This window comes from Heloderma suspectum, chromosome 3 (genome assembly GCF_057233095.1).
Source record: "Heloderma suspectum isolate Gila_16-S chromosome 3, 16-S_ref, whole genome shotgun sequence".
Classification (NCBI taxonomy): Eukaryota; Metazoa; Chordata; class Lepidosauria; order Squamata; family Helodermatidae; genus Heloderma; species Heloderma suspectum.
In genome coordinates this window covers 36,796,994-36,822,097 of record NC_139460.1, presented here as the reverse complement: position 1 = coordinate 36,822,097, position 25,104 = coordinate 36,796,994, and the positions used below count along the sequence as shown (strand labels likewise).

At 44.3% G+C, this 25,104-nt stretch overlaps 1 protein-coding gene across 1 annotated transcript in view; it reads left to right on the top strand.

The window, feature by feature from the left end:
• The window catches only part of FLT3 (fms related receptor tyrosine kinase 3), a 103,500-nt gene that overhangs the window by 27,467 nt on the left and 50,929 nt on the right, over positions 1-25,104 (top strand). Inside the window, exons 4-10 of the mRNA XM_084842928.1 lie at positions 572-693; positions 10,812-11,017; positions 12,491-12,606; positions 14,239-14,356; positions 15,344-15,498; positions 20,377-20,513; positions 22,633-22,783. Of these exons, the coding sequence (XP_084699054.1) occupies positions 572-693; positions 10,812-11,017; positions 12,491-12,606; positions 14,239-14,356; positions 15,344-15,498; positions 20,377-20,513; positions 22,633-22,783 (1,005 nt within the window). The remainder of the gene's footprint in view (positions 1-571; positions 694-10,811; positions 11,018-12,490; positions 12,607-14,238; positions 14,357-15,343; positions 15,499-20,376; positions 20,514-22,632; positions 22,784-25,104) is intronic.

Genomic DNA, 25,104 nt, shown 5'->3' with positions numbered 1-25,104 from the left:
TTGCAGATCTGGCTTCAATCGGTTCCTAGAATCCAAAAAAGTCCTATGGCTTAGACAGTGTCTATGGCCATAGGATTGTTCACTCCTTTGACTAATTGGCATCAGCTCCCTGGATAGGACTGTGAGCAGTGATGGCCGTTGTTGTTAATAGTTCTTGATCAGATTTTTGAGGAATGTATCCAAAATGTTAGGACGATGCATAATGGCCTATAAGGAGCCAATTGTTTTAATTTGTGTCATTATATGGTATTCTAAAGCGGTAACTGCAAATTAGCATACATCTGGGTATTTCATTTCACTGCCAACTCTAAATGTATGGTATTGTGTTGCTGTTGCTGTAGTCCTGCAGCTGTTGTTATTGTTCCTACTAAAGTTTTCTAGGCAATGTTAAAATACGTTTTTATTAAACCCACATTCCCTACCTGCAGATTTACTGTCTGAGTGATATGATGCATGATGGAAAAGGGATGGGGAGAGGAAAAGGACAGCAAGCAAATGGAGGTACTATTATCCTCGATGTCCTGACATCACTATGGTCTGTACATTTTTTTTGTTCTTGGTTTTTTTGCAGTTCTAATTCTTTCAGTGGCATCTACTGCTGTGATAACCCGAAGAACATCAGAGCTGACATGCCTTTTAATCAAGCAAAACAGCCACGTTTCAAGATCATTGGATTCTTCACCTGTTCATGAGGTAAAAGGATACACTCCCATATGAACCTGCCTGGTCTTAAATATCAGCATCAAAGACCTTGTTCTGAGGTGCTGCCACTTACAGAGGGGAGGCAGATGGCACCCTTTTTGGATGGGGTATTCTGGATGTATCAGTAGTCTCCCTTGAGGAACTCAGAAGGTGCCTAATTTACTCTGCTTTTGGCACCAGATGACAAGAATTGTATTCTCCCAAGCTTTTGATCACTGCAAAAAGAACAAAGGGTCTTGTGGAGAGAGCATTTAAAGGAGAACATTTATTATGGCATAAGCTTTTTGTGGAGTCCACTTCATCAGATGTAAGTAAGGTTATATTGAGTTACAAGTGCATATACACATGGTTGGGGTATGGGGCAGGTGGACTGTAAACAGTGAGGTTAGTAGGATGTCTGTCTGTCTACATACATACATACATATGCACACATACACACACGCCCACATCTGCAATTCAACACAACATTTTGTACACCTGATGAAGTGAACTGCAGTCCATGAAAGTTTATGCCACAATAAATGTATTTGTCCTTAAGGTACCACAAGATTTTTTGTTTTCCAGATGCAACAGACTAAGATGGCAACTCCGTCTGGGAATGTTGCTGTTTTTCTGCTTTTATTGCTGCATTTACATTTTTATGATTTTAAAAACATGCTTTGTTTTCACATGTTAATTGTTTGATTTTTTAAAAAAAATATTTATTGCTAGTTGCCTTGGAAGCTTTTGCTGAAAGATGATCTTTTTGATAAAGCAAACAGACAAATTATGAGTAGATGGCCACCAATGCATAACAGTTCAAATAAACCTTGAATACACGTCAAGGTGAAACTTCCTACAATTTTAAGAAGTTAATTTTCTGAAACAAAATGTTGCATTTTGCAGCTCAGTGGGATTTTATTTGTTACATGTATATCCTGCCTTTTTCCCCCTGCAAGAACCCAGGGGGGCTTATATGACCCCATCCTCCTCTCCATTTTATCCTCAGAAGAACCCTGCAAGGTAGGTTACTGGCCCAACGTCACCCAGTGTGCTTGATAGCCGAGTAGGGACTAGTACCCAGATCTCACGCGTCCCAGTCCAACACTGTAACCACTACACCACTCTGGCTCTCAACCTAACCTACCTTACAGTGTTTTTGTGAGGATAAAATGGAGAGGAGGCAGATCCTGTAAGCCTCCTTGAGATATGGAGTAAACCTCCTGTTCTCAGTCATTTTAGAATGCTTTTTTTTTAGTGTAGTTTTGTGATACCTTCTTCAGCTTTCTGCCTTCTGTTGTTTCAAGCCACCAAAATGGCTACAGTTCCACAGATAACAGTTCCCAATAATGTTGTTGTTTTTCACTATATTTACCCCAAAGTTTGTTTTGGGGAAATAATGAATTTGTTTCCTTTGTACAATGAAGCCTGTGGTTGTATTCTAACCACCCTGACTAATCACCGTTTTGCAAAAACTAGGATCAACAACATTCATACCTGCCACCACTGTCCACTGGTGTAATTAGGACATTCAAGGGCCAAAACAGACATTACTTTAAATGTCTGTTTTGGCACAATCCTCAGCAACTTTATGCTGGCTGGGGAATGCTGGGAGCTGTTTGACTTTTTTCTGTCTAAACATGCATAGGATTGTGCCCTAAATGTGTATCTAGCAGCTATGTCTTCTTTTCATTTTTACTGTAGAGTAAAACCTTCCTGCTTATTCTGCAAGCCCCAAAGTCCTGTCTTAATAGCATCACTGCCAGTGTCCTCCCAAATATGATAGGCTTTGGGGATCAAGATCCCCTTTGTTTCTATGGAGTCCCTTTTCTATAATGACCTCAGAAAGAACGTCCTCCTTCAAGAGTTTAGTCCTGTGTGCCCAAGGCTGGATTTAGGCACGGGCAGCCATGTGGGGTGCCGAGCTTGGAGTGTTCCTGTCATGGGCTATTCACACAACTATCTGCTCAGCTGCTGAAACAAACAGCAGAAAGGGTTTTCCTGCACTTGCAAAGTGTAAAGCTGGCCACACTGACGCGTGACTAACATTGCATTAATCTTTATTCAATTTCCACAAACTTCTTACGATGTTCTTAGCGACACCCTTGGGGATATAAAGGGGGCAGGGCATTGTCCGTTTGTCAGTGAGGGCCAGACTACACATTACTTTAAGAACGTAGCTGTGTCTTTCCCCCTCCTTACTTAAAAATGTGGGAGACCCAATCCAGATTAGGACCCACATGGGGTGGCGGTAGGGGGCTTCAGCCCCTTGGCCCTGCTGTGGCCCTCCATGCCTGCAGTTTGCCAAAATAAGGATCTACCCTCTCCCTCCAGATCTCATCCCTATTCACTGCCAGCCACTCTCCCTGCTTCCATTCCTTTGGAACTGCTCCTTGCATGCCCACAAAGCAGTGGCCCTTCATCCTCATTTCCTTGCTCCATCCTTCCAGCTACTTGTCTACACTAAAACCTGCCCCCCTCCACCCCAGCACTGCCACCATTGCTTCCCTATTCTTTGCAGGCAAGACCTTTGTCAGGCTCCGCTCTCCTTTGCATCTCTGTGTTGCTATTATGTATCTCCCTCCTGACTCCCTCTCAACCTTCATTTTAGACCTCAGTGTCTGGCTGGCCTTCTTCCTCCCTGACAATACCCACACACACACTGTTCCTTGGCAATTTCAACACCCATGCTGATAATCCCTTAGACCCGACTGCTTCCTTTTGTCCCATTCTGTGGTCCTTTGAGGCTCGCAGGGCAAGCTGGTAGGATCTAATGGCACTCAGAACCAAGGCAGTCAGAACCAATACAGGAGAATAACTTAGGACCTTGGATAGCTCCAAGTGGGTTTTGTTGGCTGAAACTCTTTCCTAGTACAACAATAGGAGGATGTTGTCTCAGCAGGGAGCTTAAGCTAATTGAAGCCTTATGTAGGCTAAAAAGACCTATAGACCTGGCTCACATGATCATGGAGGGGAACTAAACCACAGTGGGTTATTTCCCCTTCCCCAAAGATGCTGGTCACATCCCAGGGGGATTAGTGTAATTACCCCTGGCAGCGTAGCTTGTCATGTCATCTGAAGCTGGGTGGGGTGGCTTGTTGCCATGGGTAACAAGCCACCCAGAACCCTGCAGTAGGTCATGGGTTCTGGATGGCTTGTTACACACAGCAACAAGTCACCCTGCCCAGGTTCACATGACACAACAAGCCGCACTGCTGGGGATAATTATGCTAATCACCCTGGCATGCACAGGGAGGGGAAATCAGCCATGATGGCTTATTTCTCCTCCATGATCATGTGAACCTGGCCATGGCATGGTCAGCTTTGCCCCTCCTGGAGGAGTTGACCGAAATTTTAAAAGGCCCTTACCTCTTTTTGTAGGCTGGTACTTCTGCAAGACTGAGGAGTTGGAGGTTCTGCTGGGGATTCATCCTCTGAGTCAGAGGATGATGGCAGGGCTGTGTCCTCTGGCTAGAAATGCCCTGAACAAAGCACTGACTGACCAACCCCTGAAGAAGTAGCCTGTGCCTCATCCTCATCAAAATCCTCTGCTGCACGCTGTAACAGCACACTTTGGCTATTAGTCAGTATACAAATGTAGTACATAAATCAAGGGTTGGGGGGCATGGTATTTTTGCCTCTTCCTTTGATCACCTGTGCTGAATGGACTTGCTCATGCAGTGCCCTTGGGTGCTCTCTTGATCTGGTCCTCACCACAAACTGCTCTGTGTCCGACCTCTCCGCTCTATGGAATTCCCTTGGTCCTATTATCACCTTCTCTTCTTCAGCATTGCACACAGTCGATACAGCCCACTTTCTGCCTCCTGCTCCTTCTGTGAGGCAATCAGAAGGATAAGTCCTTGAAAGAGAGGCATTTATGAAGTGCAGCTTGTCCCTCAGAGAACAAAGAATGATCACGCCTGTTTTCTGACCCACTGTGTCCTTGTAACCCTATGAAGAAAGACAGTAAGGGCAGCCCTTTGGGAAACTATGGTCATTTTAGAATTCAGATACATTTGTTTGACTAAACATCTTCTGATGTATTGATATTAAAATTGAGCATGTGAAGCTGCCTTATACTGAGTTAGGTTATTAGCCCATCTAGGTCCACATCATCTACTCCGATTGGCAGTGGCCCTCCAGGATCTTAGCCAGAGATATTTCCTAGCCTTGCTGTCCAGAATATTTTGAGCTGAAGATGCCAGAATTGAGCCTGTATCACACTTAGGCTGGGTCAGACTCAGCATTAAGATAAATCCAATCACAAGTCAATTAGGCAAGCAAATAGTCAAGCACAGAGACATCAGTCCAATATTCCTGCGTTGGTTTAATGCAGGAATAGTCAGGATACAGGCAGTGGTCAAGACACAGTATTACTAGGAAAGTATATAGTTTGCAGAAGAAAGGTCAAGGTGCAGCCAAGTTCAAAACACAGGTGAGTAGTCAAACAAAAACACAGTCCAAAAAGCAGAGCCAAGCAGAGGTCAGTAGCACAAAAGTTCAGCCAAAGAAACAAAGCTCAAGGCACTAGAAAATGAGGTAAAATGTTGTTTCCAGTAGCTAGTAAGCTTGGAGTGAAGGCTTATGTAGCCAGAGCCCCACCCAGCTGCAGTTCATTATAGGTGTTCTGGCAGGTTCTACTCATGAGGAGGCCTTTACTCTTGTGGAACCTGGTCGCTGCAGTTCTTGAGATGCATGCTTCACCTCAGGGTGGTGGCCTGTGCTGGTGTGCTCTAGGGCTGGGCAGATGCTTGGCCTCCTCCTTAGACTCTACGAGGATGTATGGTTCTCAGGGGCCCCATTCAGGGGTTCCTCAGAGTCCACCAATACTGAAGGAGACAGTGTAGCTTCCTTGGAGATGCTAGGGGTGTCAGGATGATGCACAGGGTAATTGGCCTCTATAGTCTCTGAATCATCATCATCTGATGAATCATCCTGACCTGGGCCAGGCATGACAGCTGGGTGTCAGGACTGGGTCCAGGCTCCCTGGTTTGATTTCTGACTCTGATTCAGATTCAGAGGCAGAGCTAGAAGAAGCCCAGCCAAGACATGGAGCAGAGGAAGAAATTCCCCACGACTCTCCAGGAGTCAGCAAAGAACCTTCCCAGGGGCTTATTGAGCAGGAGGGCCAAGCTCAGACACCATCTTAAGAACATAAGAAGAGTCCTGCTGGATCAGACCAAGGGCCCATCTAGTCTAACATTCTGTTCACACAGTGGCCAACCAGCTGTTAACCAGGAAACCACAAGCAGGACAAGAGTGCAACAGCACCCTCCTGCCCATGTTCCCCAGCAACTGGTGTACATAGGCATACCATCTCTGGTACTGCAGATAGCACATAGCCATCAAGCCTAGTAGCCATTGATAGCCTTCTCCTCTAGGAATTTGTCTACCCTCCTTTTAAAGTCATCCAAGCTGGTGGCCATCACTATATCTTGTAGCAAATTCCACAGTTTATGTGCTGAGTGAAAAAGTACTTCTTTTTATCTGTCCTGAATTTCCCATCAGTCAGCTTCATGGGATGACCTCAGGTTCTGGTATAATGAGAGAGGGAGCAAAAAGTCTCCCTATCCACATTCTCCACACCATGCATAATTTTGTACACCTCTATTGTGTCTCCCATCACCCTCCTTTTTTCCAAGCTAAACAGTCCCAGCTGTTGTAAACTTTCCTCATAGGGGAGATGCTCCAGCCCCTTGATCATTTTAGTTGCCCTTTCCTGCACTTTTTTCACCTCTACAAAATCCTTTTTTAGGTGTGGTGACCAGAACTGTACACAGTATAATGTGTGGCCGCACCATAGATCTGTATAAGGGCAGTATGATATTGGCAGTTTTATTCTCAGTACTTTTACTAATTATGCCAGACATGGAGTTTGCCTTCCTCCCGCCTCCCTATGGGAACCCGGCCTCTGTTGGTGGGGAGGAAGCTCTGGAATTGGCAGATGCCAGAGCCTGCCGCTGAATTAAATGGGTGGAGCTGAGGGGAAGTGGGAGGTGTTCCGCCAGATGGGCTGCCTGTCAGAGATTGGGTTGGGAGGATCCTCCTTGAAGGGAGGAGCCTCCCTGAAGGGAGGAGCCCAGAAAAAGCCCATTGAGTATGGTGGGAAACACATCCATTAGTTGAAAGGCAAGCTGTCAGGGATTCTAAGCCCTCCTGCTGAGTAGTGAGGCAAAAGAGACTCACTGTCCAATCCACAAACTCTTTTATTTAGTTAATAGCACCTCTTCACACCTGTAGTCTCCACAAAGGCTGGGAGCTGTCCTCTGGGTCTAATTAGCTAAAAAATGCTTTTCTTAAGGGCAGCCAATCTGCTGGAACGCCTCCCACCTCTTCTCATCTCTTCCCACTTAACTGTGTGGTTTGCTCTGGCATCTGTCAATTCTGGCACTCCCCCACCCCCCAAACAGAGGCCGGGTTCTCATGGGGAGTGTCACAAGTCCCTTAGCCCCCATTTCAGTGCCTAAACATACACAGACGAGAGGCTTCACTCTACAGCTTTTAATCTATTACTTCACAGGGTTATACAGATGCAGATTCTCAGAGAAACTCTCCATCTACAAGGAATGCCTTCAGGGGAACCAAATGGAATTTACGAATGTTGCCCACTGTTTGAAGAGGGAGGCGGTCTCGCTAGCCTAACTTAAGCGGGGGGGAGGTCCCTCTCTTCTCGTGAGGCCTCTAAGAGCCAGTGTGGTGTAGTGGTGAGAGTGACGGACTGGGAGCCGGGAGAGCCAGGTTCTAGTCCCCACTCGACCATGGAAGCTCACTGGGTGACTTTGGGCCAGTCACAGACTCTCAGCCCAACCCACCTCACAGGGTTGTTGTTGTGAGGATAAAATGGAGAGGAGGATGATAATGTAAGCCGCCTTGGGTTCCTTGCAAGAGGAAAAAAGGCGGGGTATAAATGCAATCAATCAATCAATCAATCAAAGTGCAGCTTCTCACGCAAGGCCATCTAAGTTCCGCCCATGCCTTCTCTCTCTTTGCTCTGCATCTGTGCCTGGCATCCATTAGGTCAACGTCCTGTTTGCTGCCTCTCACGGGAGGGCAGTGTGAGGAGGGACCTTCAAGCTCAGCCATCTGTATGTTTGTAACCTGAGAAGCAGGCCTACTCATACCTGGACTAGCCTGGGAAAACACCTCCCCCACGTCTGATGGTTCTCCTTCAGAATCTGAACTGCTATCCCACTCCCTGCACTCAGAAATACCCCTGACAGGGAGGGGGGAAGATGGTCTCTGAGCCTGGCCCTCTTGCTCGATAAGCCCATGGAAAGTTTCTTCACTGTCTCCTGGAGAGGTTTGGGGAATTTCCTCCCCTACTCTCTGTCTCGGCTGGGCTTCTTCTAACTCTTCCTCTGAATATGAATCAGAGTCAGAAACCAAACCAGGAAACCTGGGCCTAATCCTGACACAAGCAACCTGACAACCAGGAACCTGCATGCAAAGCATGTAGGGACAGGAAAAGGCATACTGGAGGCGGTGTTGCTGTGTACATCAAGGAGGGCATAGTGTCGAGCAGACTAGAAAATCTAAAAGGAGCAGGCCCTTCTACAGAAGTGCTGTGGGTGACAATACCGGGCTCCAAAACTAATTTAGTACTAGGAACATGCTATTGTCCCCCAAATGAGAATGCTCAGTGATCATGAGATGGAAAACTAAATCAGGGAGGCGTCCAAAAGAGGAAGTCCTGTAATAATGGGTAACTTCAACTTCAATTATCCCCACATTGACTGGAAAAATGCACGTTGCAGTCACGACAAAGAGGTTAAATTTGTTGATGCCCTAAATGACAGTGCCCTAGTTGGTCGTGGAACCGACCAGAGGGGAGTTGACCGTGGATTTAATCTTAAGTGGTGTTGCCTAGGACCTAGTATGAGATAGAAGTGTTGTTGAACCAATTGGAAACAGTGACCACAGTGTTATCAGATTTCATATATATTTAAGTGGAAAATTGCCAAGGAAGTCCAAAACAGTGACATTTGAATTCCAAAGAGGAAACTTCTCTAAAGAGGGAACTGGTGAAAAGGAAGTTGAAAGGGGGCATCAAGAGTTAACCCTATTTTCAAGTATCCCTTGAAAATACTTCAAGGTTATTCAAAACCAAAATCATAGAAGCTCAGCTAAAAAGTACACCACAGGTTAGGAAAGGTAGCACCAAGTCCAAGAGGTCGTGGGCATGGTTAACAAGCAGTGTTAAGGGAGCTATTAGAGGAAAGAAGGCTTCCTTCAGAAAATGGAAGTCTTGCCCAAATGAGGAAAACAAAAGGGAGCACAAACTTGCACAAAGGACATGCAAGCAGACAATTAGAGATGCAATAAAGCATTTTGAAGAGCATATCGTTAACATCAAGGTCAACAATTAAGTCTAAATATATCAGAAACAGGAAACCAGCTAGGGAGGCAGTTGAACCATTGGATGACAAAGGAGTACTAAAGGAGGATAAGGAGATCGTGGAGAAGCTGGATGAATTCTTCTCATCTGTTTTCACTGTAGAAGATATAGGACAGATACTGTGCCTGAACTAGTATTTTCAGGAAGGGAGCCTGAGGAACTGAGGCAAATAGTGGTGACAAAAGATGTTCTCAACTGTATTGACAAATTGAAAGTTAATAAATCACTAGGCCCAGGTGGTATCCATCCTAGATTCCTTCAAGAACTCAAATATGAAATTGCTGATCTTCTAACCAAAATATGCAACGTGTCCCTAAGATCAGCCTCTGTACCAGAGGACTGGAGAATGGTCAATGTAACACCAATTTTTGAAAAGGGATCCAGGGGGGATCTGGGAAATTACAGGCCAGGTAGCTTAATGGCTGTTCTGGGTAGATTGGTTGAAAGTATTAATAAAGATAAAATTAGTAACCATATAGAAGGATAAGCCCTGCTGGAAAAGAATAAACATAGCTTCCGCAAAGGTAAGTCCTGTCTCACTAACCTTTTAGAGTTCTTTGAGAATGTCAATAAACATGTAGACAGGGGTGATCCAGTAGACACTGTTTACTTGGACTTCCAAAAGGCTTTTGACAAAGTCCCTCACCATCCACTCCTGAGCAAACTTTGTAGTCATGGAATAAGAGGAGAAGTCCTCTTATGGATCAGTAACTGGTTAGAGAACAGAAAGCAGAGAATAGAAATCAAGGGTACATTCTCCCAATGGAGGGATGTGAATAGTGGGATCCCACAGGGATCTGTATTGGGACCAGTGCTTTTCAACTTGTTCATAAATGATCTGAAATCAGGAGTGAGCAGTGAAGTGACCAAGTTTGCTGATGACACCAAATTATGTAGGGTGGTTAAAACAAAAAGGGATTATGAGGAGCTCCAAAAGGATCTCTCCAAACTGGGAGAACGGGCATTCAAATGGCAAATGTGGTTCAATGTAAGCAAGTGTAAAGTAACGCATGTTGGGGCAAAAAAATCCCATCTTCAAGTATAAGATGATGGGATCTGAGCTACTGGTGACTGACCAAGAAAGAGATCTTGGGGTTGTGGTGGACAGCGCGATGAAAATGTCAACCCAGTGTGCAGCCACTGTGAAAAGGCAAACTCCATGCTTGGCATAATTAGGAAAGGAATTGAGAATAAAACTGCCAATATCAGACTGCCCCTATACAAATTTGTGGTGTGACCACACTTAGACTACTGTGTACAGTTCTGATCACTGCACCTAAAAAAAGATACTATAGGGGTGGAAAAAGTGCAGAAAAGGGCAACTAAAATTATCAAAGGGCTAGAGCAACTCCCCTGTGAGGGAAGGTTAGAACAGCTGGGATTGTTCAGCTTGGGAAAATGGTGAGTAAGGGGAGATATGATAGAGGTCTACAAAATTATGCATGGTGTGGAGAACGTGGATAGGGAGACCTTTTTCTCCCTCTCTTATAATGCGAGAACCCAGGGTCATCTCATGAAGCTGACTGGTGGAAGATTCAGGACAGATAGATAATTGTTGTTTCATTGTTTTGCACATTGGTGGGTGAAATTCAGTGAAATTCAGTATTCTGAGCTAGGTATGGAATATCGGAAAGCTGCCATGAGGACTTTAAGTATCTATGAGTCAAGGAACATCTAAAGAGATGTTAAAATATTGCAGTGGGGTAAAATATGTTTTTTCCTCCATGCAATGCAGATTGAAGACAATGTTGAAGACCTCCAGTGTTCCCGGAATTCTCAAAGCATTGAGAATGCCTACAAAACAGCCAAAGATGTAGAAGTTGGTGTACTTGAAAATGTCAAAATAAAAGCAATAGTAAATATTTCAGAAATCATCACCTGTCTTTGGGTTTTTAAAGAGACCCAGACTGACTGTAATTCCTCTCTGGATATGGCAAACCGGTAAGCAAAGCAGCAGACTGATTTTTGATTTTTTTTAAGAACCTCATATTAGCTCTGATTCAAGAAAATGCTGAAGGCATGAACATCCGGGAGAAGATGATGTGAGCAGCCAGAGCTTTGCTTGTAGTTCTCACGGCTGAAGAGGCAAATCACTTTAAAATTGGACAGTGGCTTGGCAGCAGAAGGAACTACAAAGTAAAAATCTACAAGTAAAGCTCCTGTGAAGTGTGCAGTTCTGTCACATACTTTTATGTCCGTCCTTTGTGGTATAATTTTAATCTTTAAACCTACCAATTAAATTCACATCCATTAAATATAAACCTTTCAACATATGTTTAAATTACACAAAAAGGAATCTTCTCATCTGTAGATAGAGATCATTTCCTAAGTAACCAGTGTAGTGGTTAGAATGTTGGATTAGGGCTAGTGAGACCCAGGTTCAAATCCCCACTTGGCCATGAAGCTTACTAGGTGACCTTAGGCCAGTCACCAGATCTCAGCCTATCCTATTGCACAGGGCTATTATGACGATAAAATGGACAGTAGGGAACCTTGTGCCACCTTGATCTCCTTGGAGGAAAGGCAGGATATAAGAATATAAGAGCCATGCTGGATCAGACCAAGGGTCCATCACGTCCAGCATTCTGTTCTTACAGTGCCACCCAGCTGTCGACCAGGAACCCATAAATTTTCTTTCAGTTTTGAAGAGCATATCACTAGCTTGTCTGCAATCTCCTCGATTGCAGAATCTCCTTGATTCTCTGCAACCACTCTCTGCCAGCTATCATGACGATAAGGGCAGGTAACTGCAAACACACATTCAGCCCAATGCTGCCCACATCAAGCTGCCCACCGTGCATTATTTAGCAGTAGTTTACTTGATGTAGAACAGGGGTGCAGAACCTCTTTCAGCTGAAGGGCCAAATTACATTTTGGAGAAGCTTTCAGGGGCCACTTTCCAGTGGTGGGTGGGGCTGAAGGCAAAAGGGGCAGGGCTAAAATGCCAGCATATTTTGGCTTAAAGCTCTTATTGTCAGTAATTAAGTCTTAGGAGAGGCTTTCAGTATGGAGGAAAACTGCACAAAAGCTGAGAAACCATCAAACGATTGGTGGCTGGGGGAAAAGACATGGCCATCTGCAGAATCCTGGAGGGTAAGATTGACATCCCAGGAGGGCCCAATTTGGCATAAGGTTCCCCATCCCTGATCTCTAAGCGTAGCTGCCACATTTGGAGTTGCAGTGGAGTTTAAAAGTGCCCAGTGCAAGAGGGCACATTTGGAAACTTCCAGGCAGTTGAAGCAAAGAAGAAGACCCCATCTGTCTAAGCCCTTCCTCCACAGAATGATTAGTATGATTGACAATCTGGTCCTGACCACAAGCGTGGTTGGTTTGTTCAGCATTTTGGCCTGCTTCCTTTGACTTGATATCAACTCTCTCCTTTTTTTAATGGAAGCTTTCTTCCGTGTCTTACAGGCATGTTGTTTCTATGGAGTTTCCAAACATCAGAGAGTCGCAGGCCGGAAATTACACGCTGTCCATTAAAACTGAAACCAAGAACTACGCAGTAACGTTTACACTTTATATAAGAAGTAAGTGTGACACAGAGGCAGAGGGCCAGCCTGGCTGCAGCTTGAAGAGGAGCAGGAGGAACACGAGCACTTGCGCACCTAAATTTGAAAGAGCAAAACATGGATACTGGCCCTGTGGGGATTTCCCCTTTCCCTGTTTGAATATCCAGCTGCTTCTCTTTCAGTTCTAGTATTGTTCTGTTTTCCCCACATCACGCATTTCATTTTAAGCGTGGGCAGATCTCGGGGAGAAAGCTCTGGACTGTTCTGAGAAAGAGTGCTTCTTACAGTGGCCTGATGTTTTAAAATGGCATCCTAGTCTGTTGATACTGTGGCCCCTCCCAGCCTGAAAATAACAACCTGATGCAGTGGTGCAGTTAGGTCATTCAAGGTAGGGATGTTGGGAAATCTGCAACGGAATCAAATGAGTTCAAATTTCTATGAATCCAAGCTGCAGATTCCACAGGGGACCGGCTTTTTCTGAGTCACATGGATTCCAGACTTGTGGGCTATTTTTTAAAAAACTCAAAAAAATTTACACAAATTTAATTAATAGAAAATACGTAAAATTAAAAAAACACCAGCTGAATATGCACGTTTTCCGCATAGGCTAAAGAATGAAAATGCACATTTGGGGAGGGATTTGCACATTTTTGCAAGTGCAAATTTGCGCAAATTTGGGAAATGCAAAAAAATTGATTCCATCAATAAGTGGACAGCAGAATGAAAGGCACCTGACAATCTGAGAAGTGCAGACAGAATGGATTTTACAAAACCTCTTCATCTCTAATTCAAGGTCCAACCTACCCATTACTTCAAAGATGAAGCTAGCAGCTACACTTTTCTTTTTTGCTCTAAAGTAAGCAGACACACCCCCTCCTGATCTCAGTCACAACTCTAGCATGGGGTGCAGTGGGGCTTTGACTCTGCTCCTTGCTGTGTTCCTGATCCGAATCAGCAGTGAAAGTGCTCGGGATGGATCATGAGGCCAAAATCCAGGGGCCTGCAATCCCGCCCCTCCCCCCCCCCCGACTACCTGGAGAGCGGCAGGTGATGAGGGTATCAGGACAGCAGAAGCAAACTCCATTTTGTTCCTATAGTCATTATGTTGCTCTGATTTAAGTGAGTTTGAAATGCAAAACTACATACCTTCAGAGTAACTTTATTTAAAAAATATCAGGGTTATCAAACAGTTCTGTTATTGTCATTCGAACATTTCAGGAATGTAGAAGCAGTTTTAAAGTGTAGAAGCTGGAACGGGGAAGAGAAATGATATATATGTCCAACTAAAGACCATTTAGTTGGACATATTAGCTCCTGTAATTTGCTCCTGTAATTTTCATTGCCAAAAAGCGGGACCAGTGGGCTCTGGTTCTGATGAAAGCAGCAGTACTGAAGGTGTGTATTTTTTAATTCCCACATTGTTTTCCTGATTTAAATTGCCCCCTGAAGCTGCTACTAGCCACATTCAGGAGATCATATGCCAGCTTAATAAACCAGCTTCAGCAGTTCAGTATACAAGCTGGGGCAAAGACTATATATGTGGAAAGGTGGCTAATAAAGTTTTGTCGGTATCAAAGTATACCTCCAAGTAAAATGCATACATGCACAAATAAGTAAGTAAGCAAGCGGCACTTGCATTTTTTTCAATAGGAAGCCCAAGAAAGCCATATTTTATAAAAAATGAACTTTCAAGAAATGTAAGCTGTGTATCAGATGGACACCCTAAACCGGTTCTTGAATGGCTGTCTTGCCGTGCCCCTGATAAAAGGTAATTTGCCTCTTTAGCTACCATCCACTTCTTTTTTCTTTTGCTTTCTACATGTACGGTGGATAATCTTCCTACTGAGAGAAGAAAGTATATGGACCTCAAACATAAGCAACTTACATGCTTTATGAAGGGAAAAGTTCTCTGAACATTTCTGTAGAATTTCATGCTCATCTGCTGAGGTTCCTCCCCAGCCCCTAAGAATGCGCCTCCCAGCCACCTGAAATCAAACGTGTACGAATCTAGTGGGGAGAACCAACTTTTTAGCAACAGCTTCACTGCTTCAAAGTATAACCTCCATGAAGGTGTTTTTTAAAGTTTGGAATCCAATTTTGAACACTTTTGAACCAACTTTCTCTTAACATCTGGTTCTGTACTGAAATGTCCAGGACATGCTCCAGATTTTGTGAGTGGGATGTGTGTGGCTTGATCAGTTTGGGCTAGAAGGAAGCCAGTGGTGTCCTGGGATTGGCAGAGCATGGCCAGCGGGGAGAGTGTGACCAAAAATACCAGGAGAATGCCCCAGAGTCCCTGCACCAAATGAGAGTTATGACAATGGTGCTCCCTCTCATACTGGTGACCCAGGAAAATAACATCAGTGTTACCATCTTTTATATATAATGTCTTTACTTCAGGGTTGGGGAACCTCAGGCACAGGGACAACATCCATCCCTTGTGGGTCCCCAGTCAGGTTCCCCAGATGGCCATATCTCTTTCTTCCAAACATCAATCTTTGGTTTCTTGATTTTTATGTAGTTTTCTCCCACCCCCAGTTTGAAAAGGTTGAAATGAGAGGTTGAACTAAGCCTCTCCAAAGACATATATGCTTTTTTTTTTTTTTTTTTTTTTGTATTTTTGGCCCTGCTCCATTTGCATTCAGTCCCACCCACCACTGGAATGTGGCCCCTGAGAGCTTCTCCAAAACTGAATTTGGCCCTTGGGCTGAAAGATGCAGCCCCTTTAGATTTTGTTTGTAATTCTGTTTTATAGCTGCAGAAGATCTAATTCCCCCCAAAATGAAGACAAGGATGGAATACAGACGGCACAACTTAAATTAAGGGAAGATAAATTGCTATTTGATCCACATGTATGGTGCTGTGCAACTAATGACATGGGCAAAGTATGCACTGAAGTCTATACAATAGGTAAGGTTACTAATTCATTTGTAGGTATATGGCTTGGGATTTGTAGCTCCTTCATTCATGCTGACCGTGCCACCAATATAATGAGACCAAGGGTGTTATCACACAGGGCTTTTATCCTGCGATTGAGATTGGTCACTCATGGAAGTTTGAGTGTGTACATGACGTTGTCAACCTCTGGCACCTCTCTCCTTTCTAAGCAATTTCGCGCGTTAATTTGAAACGGAAATAAACCATTAATAAGCAGATCAGTTTCTTATTTTTCCATGAAAAAAAAAACCATGATAAGAAGAGCTAGCCCACAGCACTGCATAAATGAAACATTTAGAACTCCCAGATGAAAGGAGAAAAAGGAGGGAGGAGGAGGGGAGAAATGGAGTGCATCATGACCCAGCAAAGGAAATGGAGGTAGAAAGTCCAGTATGGTCAGGTGATTTCTGCATTGTGTGATGACACCCCAAGTCTGGTCTTCCTTATATTTGCATAGCAGGAGGAATTTACTCCTGGGTGAGGATGTACGGACTACGTAAAATCTGCTCCGTCTGTGTTTCCCAGATTGTCAGGTGTCTTTTGTTCCGTCTTCTGCCCACAGATGGATGTGAATATTTTTTTTTGTTATGTGGAAAAATATGTAAATAATTACATACATATTTACATAATACACCTAAGTATGTAATATTTAGCGTATTGTCCCCCATTCCATTCAATGTTTCCTCAGCAGAAACTTGCGTATCTTCCTGTGAATGCATTTGTGTAAATTTTAGGAAAGTAAACAAAATCATCCGAAAGTCCATGGACTCGGCGTGGCCTGCGGGGGTCGCTCTGCAGTGGATTCCACAGGTCGGATTCTTAGAAATCGGAGCTCATTTTAGTCCATCTCAAATTTCTCCAGCATCTCTACTCCTGGGTAAATTACACTGGTGTTAAGCAAGAACTACAGTCTGCTTAAGCATATGAATTCACATTTGAGTATACTTAAGCAGGTCTTTTTCTTTCAGTTATAACTAGCTAAAGAGTACAACCGCCTATACTTCGTTGTTGTTGTTCAGTCGTTAAGTCGTGTCCGACTCATCGTGACCCCATGGAACATAGCACGCCAGGCCTTCCTGTCCTCCGCTCTCTCCCGGAGCGTGCTCATTTCATATTCATTGCATCGGTGATGCTATCTAGCCATCTCATCCTCTGCCGTCCCCTTCTCCTGTTGCCTTCTATCTTTCCCAGCATCAGGGTCTTTTCCAGGGAGGTTTCTCTTCGTATTAGGTGGCCAAAATATTTGAGCTTCAGCTTCAGTGTCTCTCCTTCCAATGAGCAGTCAGGGTTGATTTCCTTTAGGATTGACTGATTTGACCTCCCTGCAGTCCAGGGGACTCGTAAGAGTCTTCTCCAGCACCACAGTTCGAAAGCATCAATTCTTCGGCGCTCAGCCTTCCTTATAGTCCAGCTCTCACAGCCATACATTGCTACTGGGAAAACCATAGCTTTGATTAGACGGACCTTTGTCGGCAAGGGGATGTCTCTGCTTCTTACTATGCTGTCTAGGTTTGCCATAGCTTTTCTCCCAAGGAGCAAGCGTCTTTTAATTTCATGGCTACAGTCACCGTCTGCGTTGATCTTGGAGCCCAAGAAAATAAAATCTGTCACTGCTTCCATTTCTTCCCCTTCTATATGCCAGGAAGTGATGGGGCCAGATGCCATGATCTTAGTTTTGTTAATGTTGAGTTTCAAACCAGCTTTTGCACTCTCCTCTTTCACCCTCAACAAGAGGCTCTTTAGATCCTCTTCGCTTTCTGCCATTAGGGTGGTATCGTCTACATATCTGAGGTTGTTGATAATTCTCCCGGCAATCTTAATTCCGACCTGTGATTCATTCAACCCGGCGTTTCTCATGATGTACTCTGCGTATAAGTTAAATAAGCAGGGTGACAATATGCAGCCTTGTCGTACTCCTTTCCCAATTTGGAACCAATCGGTTATTCCATGTCTGGTTCTTATTGTTGCTTCTTGTCCCTCGTACAGGTTTCTCAGGAGACAGGTAAGGTGGTCTGGTACTCCCATCTCTTTCAGAATTTGCTACAGTTTGTTGTGATCCACACAATCAAAGGCTTTAGCGTAGTCAATGAAGCAGAAACAGACGTTTTTCTGGAATTCTCTTGCTTTCTCCATGATGCAGCGAAAGTTGGCGATTTGATCTCTAGCTCCTCTGCCTCTTCAAAACCCAGCTTGTACTTCTGGTAGTTCTCGGTTCACGTGCTGCTGAAGCCTGGCTTGTAGGATTTAGAGCATAACCTTGCTGGCATGTGAAATGAGCGCAATTGTACGGTAGTTCGAACACTCTTTGGTATTGCCCTTCTTTGGAATTGGAATGTAAACTGACCTTTCCCAGTCTTGTGGCCACTGTTGAGTGTTCCAAATTTGTTGGCATATTGAGTGCAGCACTTTAACAACATCATCTTTTAGGATTTTAAATAGCTCGGCTGGAATACTGTCATCTCTGCTAGCTTTGTTGTTAGTAATGCTTCCTAAGGCCCACTTGACTTCACTCTCGAGGATGTCCAGCTCAAGTTCAGTGACAGCACTATCATGGCTATCAGGGACATTCAGATCTTTCTGTATAGTTCTTCTGTGTATTGTTTCCACCTCTTCTTAATCTCATCTGCTTCTGTTAGGTCCCTGCCTTCTTTGTCCTTTATCAAGCCCATCTTTGCACAAAATGTTCCCTTGATATCTCCGATTTTCTTGAAAAGATCTCTAGTCTTTCCCATTCTATTGTTTTCCTCGATTTCTTTGCATTGTTCATTGAAGAAGGCCTTCTTGTCTCTCCTTGCTATTCTCTGGAACTCTGCATTCCGTTGGATATATCTTCCCCTTTCTCCCTTGCTTTTCGCTTCTCTTCTTTCCTCAGCTACTTGTAAAGCCTCATCAGACAGCCACTTTGCTTTCTTGCATTTCTTTTTCTTTGGGATGGATTTCGTTGCTGCCTCCTGAACAATGTTACGGACCTCCGTCCATAGTTCCTCAGGCACTCTGTCTATCAGGTCTAATCCCTGAAATCTATTCCTCACCTCCACTGTATATTCATAAGGGATATGATTTAGGTCATACCTGAATGGTTTAGTGGTTTTCCCTACGTTCTTCAATTTAAGACAAAATTTTGCAACAAGAAGCTCATGATCTGAGCCACAGTCAGCTCCAGGTCTTATTTTTACTGATTGTATAGAGCTTCTGCATCTTTGGCTGCAAAGGACATAATCAATCTGATTTCGATATTGACCATCTGGTGATGTCCATGTGTAGAGTCACCTCTTGTGCTATTGGAAAAGAGTGTTTGCTGTGATCAGCGTGTTCTCTTGACAAAACTCTATTAGTTGTCATGCTTCATTTTGTACACCAAGGCCATGCTTGCCTGTTATCCCGGTGATTTCTTGACTTCCTACTTTGGCATTCCAATCCCCTATGATGAAAAGCACATTTTTTTGTGGGGTTAGTTCTAGAAGGTGTTGTAGGTCTTCATAGAACCGATCAACCTCAGCTTCTTCGGCCTCAGTGGTTGGGGCATAGACTTGAATTACTGTGATGTTGAATGGTTTGCCTTGGATTCATACTGAGATCATTCTGTCATTTTTGAGATTGTACCCTAGTACTGCTTTTCCCACGCTTTTGTTGACTAAGTGCTACTCCATTTCTTCTAAGGAATTATTGCCCACAGTATTAGATATGATGGTCACCTGAATTAAATTTGCCCATGCTTGTCCATTTTAGTTCGCTGATTCCCAAGATGTCGATGTTCAATCTTGCCATCTCATGTTTGACCACCTCCAGGCTCCAGCTTACCTTGATTCATTGATCTTACATTCCAGGTTCCTAAACAATATTGTTCTTTACAGCATCGGATTTTCTTTTCACCACCAGACACATCCACAGCTGAGTGTCCTTTTGGCTTTGGCCCAGCCGCTTCACTCTTTCTGGCGCTACTTGGAAATATCCTCTGCTCTTCCCCAGTAGTATATTGGACACCTTCCGACCTGAGGGGCTCATCTTCCGGGTTCATATCTTTTAGCCTCGTGATACGTTCCATGGGGTTTTCTTGGCAAGAATAGTGGAGTGGGTTGCCATTTCCTTCTCCAATGGACCACATTTTGTCAGAACTCTCCGCCATGGCCCTGCACGGCATAGCTTATGGCTTCACTGAGTTACGCAAGGCCCTTCGCCACAACAAGGCAGTGATCCATGAAGGGGTTCTAATCAGTGCACCACACTTATTTTGTTGATTATGTTGTGTTCCAACAAATATCCCATGCAAGATTTGTTTTATTAATAATGTTCAGTAAGATAGAGGCCGCAATCCTATGCACCAGGGATAGGGAGTGTATGTAGCCCTTCAGATATTGTTGGACTGTAACTTCCATAATCCCTCACCATTAGGTATTCTGGCTAGGTCTGATAGTCCAACAGCATCTGGAGGGCCACATGTTTCCCACTCCAGCTATAGACACCTGGGACTAACACTTATTGAACACAATGGATCATACTTCCGAATAGACAGGCATAGGCTTGCACTGTTGATTTATTTAAATATTTGGCACAGTTATTAATTGCGCCGTAAATTTTAAAACTATGAGGAGAGGAGCCTGATATGTGTGTGTAAATGCTTACATTTAGATACGCTTACATAGGTGGACAAATGGTTCCACGGGCTTACTGTTTAAGTTTTACTGTTTAAATTTTGACAGTAAGCGCATTAGGAGCAGGGAGCTGTCTTTTTTTGTTTTGTTTATGGCACTCTTAAGGTCTCATTTCCATGTGTTGAATTAATGATGGTGATGTTTCATTTCAGGGTTTTGTTTGTTTGCCTGTTTCATTAGACATATTGTGATATTTCAGATTTAGGTGCACTGGAGAGCCCTGTGCAGGAATTCTTTCTTAAAGTTGGAGATCCATTGTTCTTAAGGTGTAGAGCCAATTACTCCACATTTGCCTTTGGAACAACGTGGTATTTTGAAAACAAGGAATTAAATATGGTAATAAGTTTGGTCCATTTTCTACTAGTATTAACTACTTGTAGCCTTGACTGCTAATATTAAATACTAACTTAAAAATGATTTTAGTATTTTACACTTTCCAGATTAAAACTTCCCAAACTTCATCAGGAAAAAAATCGCAGATATCTAAATCAATCTATTACATTGTCTGTCTGTCTGTCTGTCTGTCTGTCTGTCTATCATGTATCCCAGGCACCCACAAACTTTATGCTTGCTGTGACGTGTCCTCCTGTCCCCTTTGCATGGGGACATTTGACTCACTCCATGCTCATGGTCCAGGCAATTTTATGGGGATTCCCCATCTTCCTCCAAAGTTCTGAGCTGGGAAACAGGAGTGAGGATTTGCCCCTATTTTGCTGAGCCTCAAAGATGTTCGGAAAGCAGTGAGAAGTCTCACTCCTTTCCAAGTGCCTCCAAAGTTCAGCACCACTGTCAAGGAGAGATCCCACTCTTCTAGCTCAGGAGAGGTACGGGAATTCTCTCTCATGCTTCACTCACCTGGTGATGTTCTTGTAAAAGATGTCAATGCGTGTCAGTGACCAGCACATTTGTGGACCCTTCTCTGTCCCTGCCTCTGAAGAAGAAGAAAAGACATATTAAGGTGCAATTCTATGCATGTTTAGAGAGAAAGAAGTCCTACAGCCCCCAGCTAAGTGTAGGAATTTTTGTCTGTCTAAACGTGTATAAGATTATTCCCTAAAGTTCATAATATTGAAACATAATGTGTTCGATCCAGTCTTAGTCACAGTTAGAATAGGTCCATTGAGGACAATCAGATTTAAGTTAGTAATGACGAAGTGTGGATTCAGTCCAGTGGGTGCATTCTGACTATAATGACTACTGCAGTATATTAAAACAAATTCCAGGGTTTTTTAAATAATATACCCTAATTTTAGTAACTTCTCCCTGTTTTCATGGAAACTAATCAGATATGTAACCTTAACTATATACAGCATGCAGGGCTGGCCCTACCATCAGGGAGAGTGAGGCGGCCACCTCAGAGAGCTGATTTTGGATATCATGAAAGGACAGCAAATTGTTAGTTGTTCAGTTGATTATGATTGTATTTTTATTGCCAGGAGAGGCACTTGTGAAATGTTCTGCTTCAGGGGCCATAATAAGTTGATTGGCCTTGGGGTATTAAGCACCTTGACTTTGGGGTGTGGGTGAGGGATATACCCTTGGCTGCTCAGCCTCAAGCTTGAAACTATGCTGAGCCAGTGTGCCCCAGTTTTGTTTAACTCATCCTCTAAACAAGGACCTTTGAGTTCTTTTCACTTCTTAGCAATTTCTACTCTGATTATCCACCATCTCTTGAAGTTTTATGTATATAATATCCTCTATATAACCCTGTGGGGAGTGTGCTGGGCACATTGGTAAAATACAAGATTATATTCCTAATAACCTCTGCCACAGGGGTGGAGAACCTGTATTGGTCCAGGGGCTGGATCCGGCCCCCCAACCAAACCAGAAGACCAGATGATGTCAAGGGGACAGGTCCCTGCCCTGAAGCCCCTCCCCTTTCCATGATGTCATCCACCCCACCCTGCCCATTTCTCCATGCCCCTTCCTTTACTCTGCACAAAGAAAAGGACTCAGCCAGTGCTTGCAGGACTGGCTCCGGGAAGCACTGGCTGAGTTGTGTGCCTCCTTCACACCCCACTTGCATTCCAGATGTATTAGACACAGAAAAGAGGGAATCCCTTTCTTATCTCCAATCTGTGATCGGAGGTAACAAAGAGGTTCCTCTGCATACCATTCACCTTCCCATAGGGAGGAGGAGCAGTGTGCATGGAATCCCCTTGTCATCTCCAGTTACAAATCAGAAATAACGAAGGGATTTCTCTCCTGACCTTCTTCCAAAGCCCCTGGTCTCCTCCAGGCTGGGGGTGGGGGATGCTTGGGAAGGGGTGGGGCCTGAAAAGAATGCCCATCCCTCTGCAGGCTGGATTGGGAACCTCTGCAGGCCAGATTAGGCCTGGGGGCCAAAGGTTCCCTGCCCCTGCTCTTCTGCATTCTTCCAAAAATCCTAAAACTGCACAGCTCCACCACAGATATATAATCAGCTCTTAAATATCAACCTTTCTTTAAAAATCAGAACATGATGCTAGAAGGAAGATGGAATTTGGGCTATTGGATTAAGCTTCAGTATGCATTTGCTTCATCGGTGGGACAAGGTCACCATGGACATTACAGCTGTTCATCCGAAGAACTTGCTGCAAACAAAACCATTTTTGTTACAGTTTTAGGTAGGTTATATGTCATATAAGGCATGTTTTGTATGTGTTGACATATACATGCATGCAGTATAATTCCTGTTCTAAATGAAAATGTTTCCACTTGCTTCCCCTTTGAAGGAAGTTGAAACTGGAGCTAAGCCAAAATTGGCCTAAACCAATGCATGGCCTAAACCAGCGCTGTGTAATCACATGTTCCCTCCCTCCCCTACCTCGCACAGATTCCCTTTTTCCTTTTCCTTGGCTTGTCATGGTACAGCATTACATCTATACCAGGGTTGTCACTAGAGATAGTTGAACGTGCCCCAACAGAAATCATAATTTGCTCCTCAGGTTATGAATTCCTCCATCTAATTTTGGATGAAAGTTTTCCATCATTCCGAGATCTCATGTTGTATATACGAACTTCTGTCGAAGCACAGATACCTTCCTTGCCTGCAGGCCAGCTGCCCCATGGTGTGTCACTCACCCATGACCTCCTCTTCCTTGGAGCGCCATCTGTGTGCATTCGCGGCAGCACAGGTCTCCTCACTGACAGGCTTCCATGCTAGCAGCACTTTCTGGAATGTCTGTGTGATTGAGTGAGGGCATGCAATCCCATGGGGTGGTCACAGGGACACTCCAGGAAGTCCTGCCAGGCATAAAGCCTACCTGTGAAGAAACAAAGGATAGTCGTGCAAACTGTGCAGGTGCTCGCAGTCAATTCTAGATAGTCATCAAAGGTTGGTACACATATAGGCATACCAGATTCGAACATAGAGGATTTTATTGACGAGCCCCCTAATTTTGAGTTTCGGCAGCATCCCTCGTTATCGCTAACCATGATTAACCTCAATTTTGCAACCAAAGTTAAAACTGGATTTGCAAACTGGTTTGTCCTAACTATGGTTAACATTAACTTTGGTGCAGACCTAACACTGCACCATGGCTAGCTCAATGTATACTCGAGATGATTAGGTTTACACTCAAGTTTACAGTCAAGAGATGATGAGGTTGAGGAAAGGAGCATATAAGCACACAGCATCTCCCCAATCTCCTAAACCTGTTTAGGAGACTGGGAACATTATTGCACTGGGCTTGGTGAATGCACACGATATTCCAATAATCTCAGCCATATTCCAGAGTATCCCATGAGAAGCTGTACGAGCTCTATAAGGATTCGTACTTCTTTTTGCCCTGAACAGAAGCACTGGCAAAATGCTTTTGGATCTCAATGAAACTGCAAAAATAATGTTTGATAAAGTGTGATGTGCTGCTATTCAAGGGGTGGGGGTTGACATATGCTGAATGTATGAGCTCTCTGATTATGAAAGACCATAGCACAGTGGTAGAGCAGATGCTTTGCGTTCAGAAAGTTCAGTCCCTGGCATCTCCAGGTAAGATGGGGAAAAGCTCCTCCTGAGAACGTAGAGAGCCACAGCCTGTCAGAATAGATAATGCTGGTCTACATGGACCAAAGATCTGACTCTGTGTAAGGCTGTTTATTTATTTATTTATCTGTCTATCACATTTCTATACCACTCAATAGCCGAATCTCTATGAGTGGTTCATTTGTTCAAATAAGAACCTGGAATCACCTGATGAATGTGCTCTACTGCTCCAGAAGTCCATAGCTAACTGGAACTTCCTTGTTTTGTGTACCAGTATTTAAGGGCACAGTCCTATCCGGATGCCTGTCAGCCCCCGAACTCGGAGGCTGACAGGCATGCTATGCAGAGCAGGAGGAGCAGTGGAGGCAATCTTATCCTCCATACCCCTTCCGCTCTACATTTCAGCTAGATGGGCTTTTTTGCCCATCTAGGTGAGGCGTTGGGAAGCAGGAGGGAAGGAAGCTGGGTAGGCCGGAGGATTCCTCATAAACCAGCCCCCCCAGTCCCCTCCCTACTCAAAGAACCACCCCGTTTCCTTCTCCTGCAAGGTCGTGTTTGCACCTACTCAGACCCTAAGAGGCCCCACTTATGTAGAGTAAATAAATAGACTTTTAAATAGATAAAATAGACTTTTGTTAAATCCATTCCATCTGTGTTTCACAGATGGTTAGACATCTTTTGTTGAAGTCAGAGTGGACACTGAGCCCATAGAATCCCAGAGTAGTTCTGATTCTGAGGTAGAGCAGCCGCTCCTGGGAGAGGAGCGCGCTCATCCTTCCCAGGGCCAACAGCTGGCAGAGATTCCTCCCACTGGCATTCCTGGCATAGATAGCAGTCCCGGGAGTGAGCGAGCGCGGGAAGAAGACTTGCTGGACGTGTGACGCCGACGCAGGGAGCGGCGCCAAATGGAGGGTGCGGAAAGGAGGCGTAGTGCCCGGTTGGCGTGCAAACAATGGTTGCACC